The sequence below is a fragment of the Sinocyclocheilus grahami genome, unplaced genomic scaffold (genome assembly GCF_001515645.1).
Source record: "Sinocyclocheilus grahami isolate Dianchi unplaced genomic scaffold, SAMN03320097.WGS_v1.1 scaffold576.1, whole genome shotgun sequence".
NCBI lineage: Eukaryota > Metazoa > Chordata > Actinopteri > Cypriniformes > Cyprinidae > Sinocyclocheilus > Sinocyclocheilus grahami.
In genome coordinates this window covers 470,088-484,529 of record NW_015505755.1, presented here as the reverse complement: position 1 = coordinate 484,529, position 14,442 = coordinate 470,088, and the positions used below count along the sequence as shown (strand labels likewise).

General features: G+C 41.3%; 1 protein-coding gene across 1 annotated transcript; it reads right to left on the bottom strand.

Moving 5' to 3' along the window:
• Positions 1-858: 858 nt before the first annotated feature.
• On the bottom strand, positions 859-5,027 carry LOC107556690 (dachshund homolog 1-like). The gene is made up of 4 exons (XM_016239860.1): positions 4,317-5,027; positions 3,568-3,598; positions 1,011-1,091; positions 859-921 (listed from the first exon to the last, which is right to left on the bottom strand). The coding sequence occupies exons 1-4, from the start codon at positions 4,841-4,843 to the stop codon at positions 859-861; spliced, it is 702 nt and encodes a 233-aa protein (XP_016095346.1). The 5' UTR covers positions 4,844-5,027.
• Between the last annotated feature and the right edge of the window lie 9,415 nt (positions 5,028-14,442).

Below are 14,442 nucleotides of genomic sequence, written 5' to 3'. Positions count from 1 at the left end.
ATATATATATGCAGTGACTTACACCTCTTCACACTTTACAAATCTTCTATGATGAACACATTTTATTTAAAATTAATTTTAAAATTAATATTGACATTTTTGAAAGTCTTACACTTGCACACACGACAGCAGATGGACACATGCAAACACAATAGCCCCATAAAGACATCAATGGTATTTTAAGCCCTTGTTCGCTAACACATTTCTTTTATGATACGCAGCATGCCACTACAAAGCTATCAGCTGTCTGAGCAGCTGCATCGGCGGTTTCCAATAGAGTCAATAAAGCTTTGAGAGATCTGAACACACACACACACAAAGGGTATCTATTTCAACCACACATGTACAGCCAACCATAAACTCCACAGTCGTATGTAATGATTGATATTAGAGGATTCAAAATATACTGTAGCCTTGAAAGCGTGGCAATTGAAACCTTTCGTCATAATACAAGAGAAAAAAAATGGATGGATTACAGATTCTGTGTCGCTCATTCACACACTCTTCTATTTTCCTCCCACTAATCCCTCACTCCACACTAACACACTGTGGAAGGGCCGAATCAAACCTTGCTGACTGATAGAGGCTCGTGTTACAGCTGGAAAGGACCTGAAGGTCAAGGGAAGACAGAGACGTGGAGAGACGTCTGTTTGAGGTTAGTGCGTTTATACTTGTGCATGTCGAAGAGGGAAAAACAGCGGGTGAGTACAAGATAACGGGAATTCTTAAATGAAAGCAATCACACTGACATCAATTAATTGTCAGCGGATAATTTGCTGTCTAGGGTGCCAGCACCGCTGCTACGGGTATTTGTTTTGACTGTAATCCGTGGCCTTTAAAATGTCTCCCATTTGAAGATCAGAGAACGAGAACACACACTGACAGACTCCTCTCACCCCGAGCATTCACACGACTTGAACTCTGTGACAGGAAAATCTTCAAAGACACAAATACCCATTTTTGCAGAGTATTCGCAAAAGGTTTGCGCTAAGCTATGTCTGTCATCTCACTTTCTTGCTTGGTTTCTCGCAAACGCACACACTAATGAACACGCAGACCTGCATAAGCTCCACTTCACAGGTGGAGAGTTTCTGAGAGAAAGGTCACAACACAAAGCCAATGAGTTGTGATACATCATGTCCGTTTAAGGCTTTCTGGAAGTGAATGTGATTCTACGAAAATAAATAATTCAGTAAATAAAGGCTGACTAAGTGCAGGCTAACTGTAAGAGAAGACATAAGCATTTTGTTTACTATTCAGAGCGAAACCAAAACCACAGCAAGCCAAAGGCCTTTTATAGACATTCAAAACTTGCAGTCTGATTGCGCAGTCTGTTGAGCATTGTGAAGTGCTGCAGTAAATCAACTATTAGTTTTTATGCTGATCCAAGATGCGTTTTGTTGCTTCAAAACATTTACCGTTAGAATTTAGCCATAAAAGGACATGCTTGGAGTGATGAATGAATCTGTAAAGCAGACAGACCAAGTCAGCACCTATAGGGCATTTTTTTCTGCCTGCCAGAAAAAGCTCATGGATTAGATGACGGTCAGAGAAGACAAATCTTTTCAACAAAGCGAAGCGCCGAGGAAGTAGTCAGATTTGATGAATAACGGCAGTATAGCTCAAGAAAGGACACAGAACGTTATTTGAGTCTCATCACAACATGGGGTGGAGGGGTGGTTTTGCCGTTTAGTTTCTTCTCCTGTTAACTCATGTTGCATGAACAACATATTTAAGGAAACGATAATGTGCCAGTTGAGCAGGATCCTTTTATCTGTTCATGATGAGTCAAAGTGCCAAACTTTGACTTGGCATGAGTCATTTCTGAACCAAAGAGCCACCCTTTGTACAATTTAATTTTATGAGGTGGAGATTTCATATGAATTCGCACACATTTTAGACAAACGTATGAAGGTCCACCCCTAAACACAACCTTCAGTAGGGAATAAACAGTACCAAACCATATAAATGAAATTAGCCACCAATTCGCCAAAAGTAGAATAGCCATGAGAGGGTGTTGGCCTCAGTCTCTCAATTTAAACTTCTCAGTTAGGTCTTTAGAGAATTCAGACGTCCAAGAGTTTAGCCCACGCTGTCTGCCCTCTGATCTCCATTCAGCTCTGCCAAATTTAAAACATTAGGAGGCCAGACATTGATTAAATAGTCATTATACAGAGATAGAAACATTTAAAAGTTGGTGAGAGTTTCTCAAACACCTTGTCACGACAAATGAGCACAAATGAACAAAATAGAGGTCAGGAGAATGGTCTAATTCATGCATAAATACGTTCTGATAAAAATTTCAAAAACGCATTCGTAAATTTGTCGATTAATCCGGAGGCAAAAAGTATTAATACGATTAGGATATAATTCAAAGTGGAGACAAAAAGGGCGGGAGGACTGTTAGAGAGCACCCTTTTAAAACTGCCGCCCTAGGCAATATGAAAAATTAATTAATTTCTGCGAGAATCAATTTCTATATTACACACCACTGGGGAGCAAGCACTCGGGCAGGAATCAGAGATTCTAATCTCGTTCCAGTAACTTGTGTCACAAACGCTTAACATCTCCTCACCAGTGCCAACGGCTGCCTAAATGCACTCTTTAATAAGCAAGCAGCTATGAGCTGGTGTCATAAATTTGCTCACAGACACCAAAGTATAGATAAGTAAACTCATACTGTTCTTTCAAACAAAGTTCACATGGCTCTTTTTAGCTGCACAAAAATTGTACAACTACAATTTTTTTAATTGTGAAATAACTCAATCTAATGGATCCATATTACGTTTTTTTCTGTCTTCTGGTAAACATTTTTTCTGGGCTGCATTTCCAAAAAGCATCATAAGCCTAAGCGGATGGCAAAGATAGCAATGGTTTTTATGATACTTTTAGAAAACGCAGGCCTGTTCAAAAGCAGCGTCAGCAGTGAGCAAAAGCTCTCTGTCATTGGTTAGTTCTGTCTTGCAGAATTTTGTGTTTGATCAGATGAGCTGGAAAACAGTTCTACACTCTTAAAAATAAAGGTGCTTCAAAAGGTTCTTCAAGCGATGCCATAGAAGAACCATTTTTGGTTCCACAAAGAAGCATTCAGTCAAAGGTTTTTTAAAGAACCATCTCTTTGTTACCTTTTTATAATCTGAAGAACATTCTTTCGCCACAAAGAACCTTTTGGGAAACAGAAAGGTTCTTCAGATGTTAAAGGTTCTTTATGGAACCATTTAGACAAAAAGGTTCTTCTATGGCATCGTGAAGCACCTTTATTTTTAAGAGTGTATCCCATACAATTATTCGCTAACATAGTTTATTTGGCCATATTGTACGCATTCAATTTCTAGATAAATTAACTGAAAAAAGGTATTTGCTATAGATAGGATACCACAGTCTCGATAGCCTATGGATAACCTATAGATTAAATTTGCGTTATACACTACTAAAGTGTCGGTGATTTCAAAGAACACGAACTTTGATGGCAACAGAATCAGGTGGAAACTATATAATGACAGCTCAACAGAATATAGTGCTTTTATGACCAGTTGTCTAAACTGATAACGCCATTCAATAACTCACCTGGGCTGATATAATCATGCCACTTGAGTCACTGCAAATTAATTATAGGTTTTCAAATATAACTGAGACAGCAGTATTAACATTCCTTTATTTCATCCACACATTTTAAGTAGGCTATTTTGATTATGGAAACTGCAATCGGAAACTGCATGAGCCATACACAACGTTTAACAAGTGATACTTGTGGTCCATCTGATACCCAACCATGGGACAACTGCCGATTAACCTGTGAGCTGACATTCAGTTTAACTCGTAACAAAAGCAGACTGGTCCCATTAAACATTTAGATAATAGTCGGATTCGATCTCTCTCCCTCTCTCTTTTCCATATTTATCTCCAAAAGTGTTTGTTCACACATGATACGTTTTAGAAAGAGACCAAGAGTTACATTCAATCCTATTTTGACAGCATGATTGATGGGTGAAAGACACCTTTCCTGTCCAAAAAGGTGAGTGTAGTCCTACTGTATGTTCAATGTGATGCATTTCAGTATAAAAGTAACCTGATATGAGCATGATTATCAAAGGCCAAACTGTGATCACAAGTAGGCTAGAGATAAATGTGCTGTGCTCAGCAAAGTTGAGTTTGTCTAAGTTAACGTCTGCGCAAGATAGGAGCTCAATAAACCCGCATAGTGTAAGGTGCCCAGTGCTTTAATTCTTTTTAGTTTAGTGCAACTTTTCAAAGTATTTTTTTCTGCATCCTTTACAGTACAAATCTCGTGTAGCTTCGAGAAGGGTTACATTTACCTTGCATTGGTGCAGTCGTTATAGAGGACCTCGAAGTCTTTTCTCGATATAAGTTTGCAGCGATTGACTCCGGGCTGAATCGCGCCCAGTCCACGAAGGATGCGAACCTGCTCCACGTTGCACACCACAGGCGTTATCTCCAGACGTTTGAGTTTGGTGTATACGGTGTGCAGTCCACCGACCAGGTGCTTGAGAAAGAGGTCAAACGCCTGCGGGAGGCAGATGAGCTCGTTGCCGTTGACGGTGAAAGATGCGAGCCTTGCGCCTCTGACCTCGACCATTTTACACTCGTTGTTTTGAGGGGTGTTTTCCACTGGGGAAGGAGTGGAATACACGGGTTTGTGCGGGAGGCTTCCGATGGGGATGCCCGGGCTCGCGGAGGAGAGCAGTTCCGATCTGAAGAGGCTCGGACCGGATGGGGTGACGGACAGTGAGGGCGAGAGGGTCGCCGGGGTCGAGGAGCTGACCGAGATCGGAGGCGCGTGGGCCATCGGTGTCGCGGGCAGCAGCGCAGCCAGTGTGGCCATGTTCAGCACTAAATAAATCTCTTGAAAGTGTTCGGACAAAAGTAATGTATCACGGGAGAATGAATAAAACAACAAAAACAATTCCGTTTTAATCGAAAAGTAAAATCAGCCTGGCACGAGGGGGGGAAACGAGATTTTGTCTGTGCGTCACGACATCTATCAAAGCGTGATAGTGACAGTGGGAATAAGTGGAGAGCTGCGCTGGTGCTCGGACGAGTTGAATCTGTCACATTGTGGTCCGGAGGAGGAGCCAAGAAACAAAGAGAGTTTTGGAAGAGACCCAGCGCGCACGTGTGTTGCTTTCTTTCAGAGCAGGTAGATCTGAGACAATGAACTTCACAAGAACTCGTGCTATTGCTAATGTTGAGCAAGGTTCACATAGCCTTTATAATACTCACAGTAAAGATAAACAAACAGAACAACAGACTTCACGTTGAGCGTGTTTTTTTTAGCCATTGACTGTTAAGTTCGTTATGTTATGTAGGCTAACTTGCGTGAAAGGCTATTTATTTATATGTTGTCCCAGTTTAGTCACAAAGTTTATGGAAGGACAGACGCGCATTGTATGAATTCATGCTTGAAATGGAATGAATAATAGCAGCACTTCAATAGTTAATGGCGCTTGTACATGCACATGGGCAAGTGATTAATTCGCCGCGTGAGAAGTTCTGATGAAACAATATTGAAAGCAATTTAAATAAAGCTCATTTAAATGTCAATTCTCATGGTTGGGGCTTTACTATAATTGGCTATTTAATTAAAACAATTTTCACGGTCATTAATACAGCCCGAGCGTTGTAGTGCACTGACATATTTTAATTACATGGTAATTGATATGCCTTAGAAAGCACGGTGAACATTTGAATAAGAAGTGACTAAAGCAATTATACATCATCCCCTTATGGACATTACGAGTATCAGCATATGACTGGTCAACACTGGGAATAATTTAAAACAACGTTCTGTGCAGTTGCAACGCACTTTTTATGTAAACGAAATAAAAACATATACTTGCTGCTTAAAGAAGAACAATTTTCCAAATTTTTTGTTACATTGTGAGGTCGAGCATAGCAGAGACAAGATATAAAGCTTATACTGCCATCTATTGTGAAGGATTTAGGAAGTGAAAATAATTCAGCTGAAATGTCAATGACTGTTTGTTATTTTCAAAAGTGCTCATGGCTGCAGATCCTATGGTTTATAAGGGTTCTCAACATTTACCACTGCTAATCTCAGAATAAACACTTATGGTGTCTCTTGAGGCACAGAGACATTAATCTCAATTATCAAAATACTCAGAGGCATCATGGGATCCCTGGTACAGCAGGAGTCACTTACGGACACAATTTCATTGACACTTATTGTCTGTCACTTGGGTTTAGTGAGATTTCACAACACATTTCACAAAAAGTGTAATGCTCCAGTCAGACAATGGAAGAAGACAATCTATACACAATGTTATCTGCCAATACTTTTACCATTTTTTTCACCAAAACATTTTTAAATGGCCACTATAAATGATTTTTGTATGCATGATTGTAGAGTTCACTTCTGCTTTCATGCTGTTGTTGATTCCTCACATTCTCTGGACCTTTCAGTCCATCATGAGCTGTTCTGTTTTCTCATGTTACAGCCTTGCATTCACCAACATATCTCTACAATAAAACCGTGACTGTTAAATTTAAAGTAATTTTATGCATTTCATGAGGAATTTAGCACTAATGTTTTCTTGTTACTTTTAAGTAATTGGCAGTAACTGTCTGCATCCCTCAGTTCAACATTCCTTTATTGAATTCACTACAGTGATTACAGCAGTTCTTCATTGACTTCTCTATTAGAGCTGCGGCCAGAGTCCATTCCCTGACCTTCTCTTCATCGATCGGCACGTTTGTCGCTCCTCTATTATAAATGCAAAGAGAACATTTGTTATAATGTACATCCGATGCCTTCGCACAACTGCGATCAATATGTTCAACTACAGACCGTACTGTATAGAGAGAGACAACCATGTGTATATAATTTAAAATAGGACGATTCACTGTGTACATACGCATGCTTATTGATTCATCTGAGAGGTGTTTAAATTATGCTATTCGGTCAATCGATGCATCTACTATATTGATATGCAATGAGTTCGTCATCATATGCTCATAAGCCCTCATGGACTTGAGTCGAATCTCACTCTCATTTGCGTCTATCTCTACAAATTCATGTTTTACTTTCTCTTATCTCCCATGTCAACTTTAACACCAATACAGGACACAGAGTGGGTGGGAGTCAATGCCTCAATTCACACACCACCAGCCTATTAAGTCCAGCGACAGCCATCAGCTAAAGCTGCCACTTTTTTCAAATGCACTGTTCTGGGATGGTCCCTGCAACAGCCCTGTAATTTAATTCCCCCTGCCATGCATATGCCATGCATACACCCCGCATAGCCACGTCTCCTGATGGATTAATCATGCCATTTCCACAAAGGTCCTTCAGAAGAGAATGGAGTTTGATGCAGCCACTGACGCTTGGTGTCATAACTCAAGCTCTGCCGAAACACCAGTGTCCTGTTTTCCTGAAGATGGATGTGAGTTTTGGGGAGCTGCTTTGAATGTGTCCTTCGTTAGATTAGAATGTATGGATTTGTTCTCAGCTTCAAGGATAAAGTGGAAAAATTGGACTGTATAAATTTACCACACTGCAAAAATCCTATTCTTCAACTTCAAATGAAATATTTTAATAGCAAAATACAACAAAGATTCGTTTTTAATAATGATAAATGGCCAATATTAAAATTGTATACTATTTTGTCCAAAGAACTTTATAATATATAGTATTTCTTTTTTTCAGATTTGTTAAAGAGTAATTAAAAAAGGTCTTAAATCAGTAGTGTTGTTAAAGATTAACTTTAAGTGAGAGTTATATGTTGCCAAAAGTAATCTAAATCATGGTTCTCATCCAGGGGGATTTAAATGAACTAAATTATTATTAATATATTAAATAATCTCAAAATATATATATGCATATTCAAAATATTATAGATTTCAAAATATTTTATTAATCAAGTTAATTAATTCATTAATATAATTCAATATAAAAAACAAGCAGCCTTGTCATAATTACAGCAGAATATTGTAGTGTATATGGAGGGGGGACCCTCAAATATTTTGTTGGACAACGGTGGGCCTTTGAGTCAAAAAGCTGATAACCACCTATTCAAGTTATATCTAAAAAATATGGGATATGAGTATGCACTGCCCAAAGTTGTGTGTATCATTTGTCAACCTATACCAATAGCTACAAAAATCATATTGTAAAAATAATTTTAAAAATATTGGCATAGAACTGATATGATACAGATATACTGTGCGTCCCTGTTGCATACATTAATATTGTTGTGTTTCTTTAGAAGACTTGGGAATTGATCTATACTGTTCTACACATTGTTTTACACATTTTTTTGTTGTTTTACAATTATTTTATTTCTAATTGTGGAGCTGCATCACACTAATCAATTATTGAAGGTACTAAACTTGCCCATCAATCTTCTGGAGAACTTGACAACTTTGTTTTCCTTTATAATAGATCCCTGTATGATTAATTTACATGCTAGCATTTTTAATTACTTCACAGCTACAAATCTACAGCAGCATGCATCCATTAAACTAATCAAAGACTATCGTGTGACCTGTCCTTTCTTCCTCACTGTGGGTGCGACTTAACATTTGATACACCCATTCTTCATCGAGACCTTGTTTTGGACAGTGACAATGACGTGTTTTGAGAGAACATATGTTTATTTGAGGCATGCACATGAAATTAAGGCTAAAACTTACAGTCAAGTTCCAAGGGTATGGCACCCAGTTTTATTTAGGTATGCTAAAGAGATGCTCACCTCACATTGGAATTCACTCCAGCTTCTTCTAGAACATCACTTCCATGATCAAAGTCAGGGAGGGGAAAATATCTCTAGAGTGCCAGTCATGGAGATGAGATAGAGCAGAAAAATGCCTGACAGCACGCCTCTGTCAGCGCTTTAACACTTTTTTCTGTTTTCTAACAAGGTTTTTTTTTCTTTTTGTTACAGACCAAATTAATTGTGGGGATGTAAGATGCCTGATTTACATTCATTAAAAGTCATCTCCAGAAGTCAAGTTCAGTTCCAATCAAATTTGGGTAATTATGCAGAACAAGATATTCCCCAAAGAGTTGAAAACTCAACTTTTTTGAACATGTCACTCTAAATGAACAAGTTTAAACAAAGGGTATATAACAAAGTATTGAGATGAAATTTTGTTATTGACCAAATACTTATTTTCCACCATAATTTGCAAATAAATTCTTTAAAAATCCTCATTTTTATTTTATGAGTTTATTCTGAGATTTTTTTTCTCATTTTGTCTCTCATAGTTGAGGTATACCTATGATGAAAATTACAGGCCTCTCTCATCTTTTTAAGTGGGAGAACTTGCACAATTGGTGGCTGACTAAATACTTTTTTGCCCCACTGTACGTGAGGAAAGAGTGAATAGGTTATTCAAAAAAAAAAACTCCTTGACATATTGTCAAACATATCGTAACAGTTACCAAGCACCCAACAGGTTAACCTTCTTTCTTCGTTCTTTTCGTCTATTGTTTAGGGTGTGATAATACACTCATGTCACGATTCGGTTCTGATCTCATGATACTGTCACACCCCTGTGGACTGTAACTTGTAGTTTCTCCCTCTGTGTCCTTATTTGGTTGTTCCTGTCCTCATTATCAGTTAATCACCTTATTGTGCTCACCTGTCTGCCCCTCGTTATCCACCCTATATTAGTTCCTGCCTCTTGTAGTCTAGTTTGTCGGTTATTGCCAATGTCAATGTCCATGTTGATGTCTACCCTGTCTGGATTCCCTGTTTCTTTAGTAAATATCCTTTGAGTCGTCATCTTCGTCATTCTGCCTGCTCTCTAGTACACTCTGCCCGTGACAGAATAACCGACCCAAAAGAGTTTAACTTCCGTGTTCTCCCCTCCATTTGTTTTCCGTTTTTTTCCTCAGTGTTTTTCTTTCCGTTGTGTTGACCCCATGGATCCCTTCACGTGCCCCGAATTCCTCCTCCTCCTGATGGAGCAGGAAGGCAGGACTCTCGAGGACCATACCAGATGGTTCCTGATGGACGCTAACGTCATCAGCTATCCGGACGATGCGCTCTGCGCTTTCTATGGGGGAAGTCTGAACGCCGAGCGCGGTCGTCCGAAGATGCTCCTCGGGAGGAATTTGCCGCCTTTGTGGAGTGGACTCTGGCGAGAAATGGGTCGCCACGCACCATCGGCCCCGTGGAGGATCTCGCCGGAGCCACTTCGGACCCAGAGCCCAGCCCACCATCTCCCCATGGTACGGAGCATCAGCCTGAGCCCACCGAGGACGGAGAGCCATTTCCCGCCGCGATCAGCGAGCCAGAGCAAAGCCAAGCGACTGAACGGAGGATTGCCTCGGATGTTAAGCCCAACCCGTCAGACCAGGTGTGAGAGCTGGTGACAGTGCCCACCACGAGGGAGCAAGCCGTGGATGGTGTGAGCGCGGAGAGGAGCTCCGCCCCCTGCATCATGGCTGAGGGTGAGCTGACTATGGCGGGACATAAGGACCAGAATGTGGAGGGAATTCAGGCCCAAAATGAGGAGGAGAGACCTCTGAATCCTCAGTTTAGCCTCGGAATGGCTCCCGATCCCCTGTCGAGCCTCGGAAGGGCTCCCGATCCCCTGGCGAGCCTAGGAAGGGCTCCTGCTCCCCAGTTCAGGCCGGGAAGGGCTCCTGATTCCTCTTTTAGCCCGGGAAGGGCTCCTGATTCCTCTTTTAGCCCAGGAAGGGCTCCTGATCCCCAGTTTAGCCCGGGAAGGGCTCCTGATCCCCAGTTTAGCCCGGGAAGGGCTCCTGATCCCCAGTTTAGCCCAAGAAGGGCTCCTGATTCCTCGTTAAGGCCAGGAAGGGCTCCTGATTCCCAGTTCCACCCAGGAAGGGCTCCAGCCCAAGAGCTCTCTCCAGTGCCCGCTCATCAAAAAATCTCCGCAACCCCACCCGCTCCAGCATCCTCCACCGCTGTCAGCTGGCAGCCCCTCTGCTCACCCTCAGCCCACCATCAATGCGGTGCAAGCCCTGCGGGACTGCCATCCTCCAGCGTCGCCATGGTCGGAGTCTCCCTCACCTCTGCCTCCGACCTCCGAAGCCGGGACTCTGCCTCGGTCCGTAGACCCAGTGGCTCCTAGCTCCCTCACCTCCACCTTCACCCATCGATCCATCGGCTCCACCGGGCTCCCTCGTCCCTCCGGCTCCGCCTTGGTCAGGCGTCGACCCACCATCGCCTCTGGACTCCTCTCCTCTGGTTGCGCCTTTTCGCTCTGTCCCACCGGCTCCATTGGGCTCATTCCTCCCGCCAGCTCCACCTTGGTCCTCAGTCGCTCCGGCTCCTCCGCGGATCTCTGGATCTTCTATCCCTCCTCCATGGCTCCTGGGTCCTGCTGAGCTCCTCCTGCTCCGGGTCCCTCCTGTCTCCTCCCTGGCTCCTCCCTCCTTCGTCGCCACACTGGTCCCTCTCTGCCGGCCTCCTCCCGGTTGTCCGTCCTCTGCCGGAGCCTCCACCTATCATGTCTGCCTGCCAGCCCTTTGCCTTCCCCTGTCTCCATCCCACATCCACTCCTTTGTCCTCCTAAGTCCCCCTCCATCCCTCCCTCTGTCTCCACTGCGCAAGGATGCGCCTTCCGGGAGGGGGGCGATCTGTCACACCCCTGTGGACTGTCGCTTGTGGTTTCTCCCTCTGTGTCCTTATTTGGTTGTTCCTGTCCTCATTATCAGTTAATCACCTTATTGTGCTCACCTGTCTGCCCCTCGTTATCCACCCTATATTAGTTCCTGCCTCTTGTAGTCTAGTTTGTTGGTTATTGCCAATGTCCATGTTCCTGTCGATGTTGATGTCTACCCTGTCTGGATTTCCTGTTTCTTTATTAAATATCCTTTGCTTCGTCGTCCTGCCTCCTCTCTAGTACACCCTGCCCGTGACAGATACGATACTCTCACAATACTTTGAACAAAGCCAAAAAAGAGTTCAAATTAGGGCTGTGCAATTAATCGCATGCGATGCCGGTTCTGTGATTAGTAGTAAATCTCCATCACCTGCTTTCAGATGGAGCGGCAATTACTACACAGAGCCGTAGTTCACTGACAATTAAGTAATATCGCGATCATTAATGGAGGTGATGGGGATTTACTACTAATCACGGAACCGGCTTTACTGACGAGATGCGCATGACAATTGCATGCGATTAATTGCACAACTCTAGTTCAAATGGTTCATTATTATTATTATTATTATTATTATCGTGTTGCAATATATTATGATATATTTTTACAACCATACAGTTTTATAAGTGCAACAAATTTGGACATACTACTAATTTCACTGTTTTTCACCTACTAAGGCATATTCAGATAGAGGCGCTGCTTTCTCTGCTAAAAAAATTACAATTAATAAATAAATAACCGACTTAACAGAGCCTAAACTGGTTTGCTTACTGGTGTAAAATGGTCTTAACTGGATTAATCTGGCCTTCAAGCCTGGCTAAGCTGGTCTTTAGAAAGTGCCCATGCAGCTTGGGCTGGTTAAAGATGTTTTAGCAGGATTTATACAACATATAAATTAAAAATAAGTTAATATTACAAAACCTACATTTTAGATACAACTCTGCCATATACTTTATCTATTTTCACAACAGTTTTAATGAACGAATCACTTGAGTGAACAATTCATTGAGTCACTCATAACAACAGGCACTTGTCATCACCTATAATGGTGTAATAAAAGGATTACTGAAAAATACCCACTACGATCTTATAATTCACTTTTATAGAGCATGTCAAATCTAGTAAAAGGCAGATCAACCGTACTAAACTTCATCCCTTCTTGAACGTCAAGCAAGAACATTTTAGCTTCTATCTACCATATTTGATGTGCTCTATATACGTGTGTTGATTAATGTTTACATGTGAATAAATGCCCAAATTAAATCTGTTAATCATATAAAGCAATTATATCTCTTCAGAAGACTTAGATTAAAGTCTTATTGACTTTAATCTAAGTTAATTCGTATTAATTTGTATTGATTTTGTTTACGATCTCTTTATCAATTTTTTGATAGCATCAGTTTTGGGTGAAATAACTTTCAGTAGAGGAACAGAAATCCCTCAGGTTTCTTTTGTTTCAAAGATGAATAAAAGTCTTATCGGTTTGGAACGACAATGTTACGGAGTAATCAGAACATGAGACATGCGGATCCACGTGCAAGGCTTTATTACAAAGGAGTGGTCAAAAAACGGGCAAGGGTCAAACAACAACAGAGGTACATCACAGGCAAGGCAAAGAGTATTCCTATGGCAGGCGAGGGTCTTCGATCGGCGAACGTAATCCAGAGGGCAAGGCAAACGGGTAATCCACAAACAGGCGATAGACCAGTAAAGGGGCAAACAGAGTCCAAACGATAAGGCGAGAGAAATCCAAGGCAGGCAGAGAATCAGGCAACCAGGCAATCAGAAAACACAACGAGGCAAGACTAGACTAGAACTAGGAACAAATACAAGACTAGGAAAAGGGCTCCGTAACGTTGCTACCTCTAACCTAGCGATATGCACAAACAATACTCGGCAGTGAGAAATAGTGATGTTAGGTTCTTGAACGAATCATTCTTTTGAGCCCGTTCTCAGGAAGTAACCGGTTGAGCCGGTTCACAAATCGAACTGAATCGAACTTTAGTCCCGTGTTGATGACGCAGGACGCACAGCCGAAGTAGCACGTCCAACTCAAAGAACCGAAAAAAGAACCGTAAAAGAACCGAATGAAACGGTTCAACAAACTGTCGAAGTTTGCCGAGGATTACCAAGGACTCAATAAGAAACGAATGAGCCGGTTCAACCAACTGTCAAAGTTTGCCGAGGATTACCAAGGACTCAACAAGAACCGAATGAGCCGTGGCGAAGTTTGCCGAGGATTACCGAAGATTCTGTTGAGTGAGTTGACGATACTGTGCAAGTCTGAGGCACGTACTGGAAATATGCTTGTTTATTATGACAGTTATTAATTTACATTTTATTAAAACCTGCAAAAACCTTTCTGTCGAGTGATGTAAATAAATTTTACAATAGTTTAGTGTGCATGAATATTATATTTAAAGTTGCTTAAGCGAGTTTATAAGACTGGTTTATTCATTCTTTATATGGTAGACATGTAGAACATATCTGCGTTTGTGCATCAATGTCTGTAATGTGTGCTGTAGGTGCAAAACTTTTAGGAATTTTCAAGTCAAGTCAAGTCAAGTCTGCTTTATTGTCAATTCTTCCACATGTACAGCACATACACACAGAGAATTGAAATTGCGTTACTCTCAGACGCTTGGGTGCATACAGATAACATAAATACAGATTAAATACAAAATACAAAATACAACTATACAAATATACAAATAAGGTAAAATGTAAAAATATATATATAAAGCACAAGGCATATGGCAGATTGAGTGCAAACCAGTAAAGTAAACAACAGTGCAGATATAATGATTGTAGTGCAAAAAAATGATTTG

Coding starts and splice junctions, on each gene's coding strand:
- LOC107556690 (XM_016239860.1), bottom strand. CDS start 4,843: ATGGCCACACTGGCTGCGCTGCTGCCCGCGACACCGATGGCCCACGCG. Junction 3,599..4,316: donor AACGACTGCACCAATGCAAG/GTAAATGTAACC, acceptor ATTAATTTGCAG/TGACTCAAGTGGCATGATTA. Junction 922..1,010: donor GCGAGAAACCAAGCAAGAAA/GTGAGATGACAG, acceptor TTCCTGTCACAG/AGTTCAAGTCGTGTGAATGC.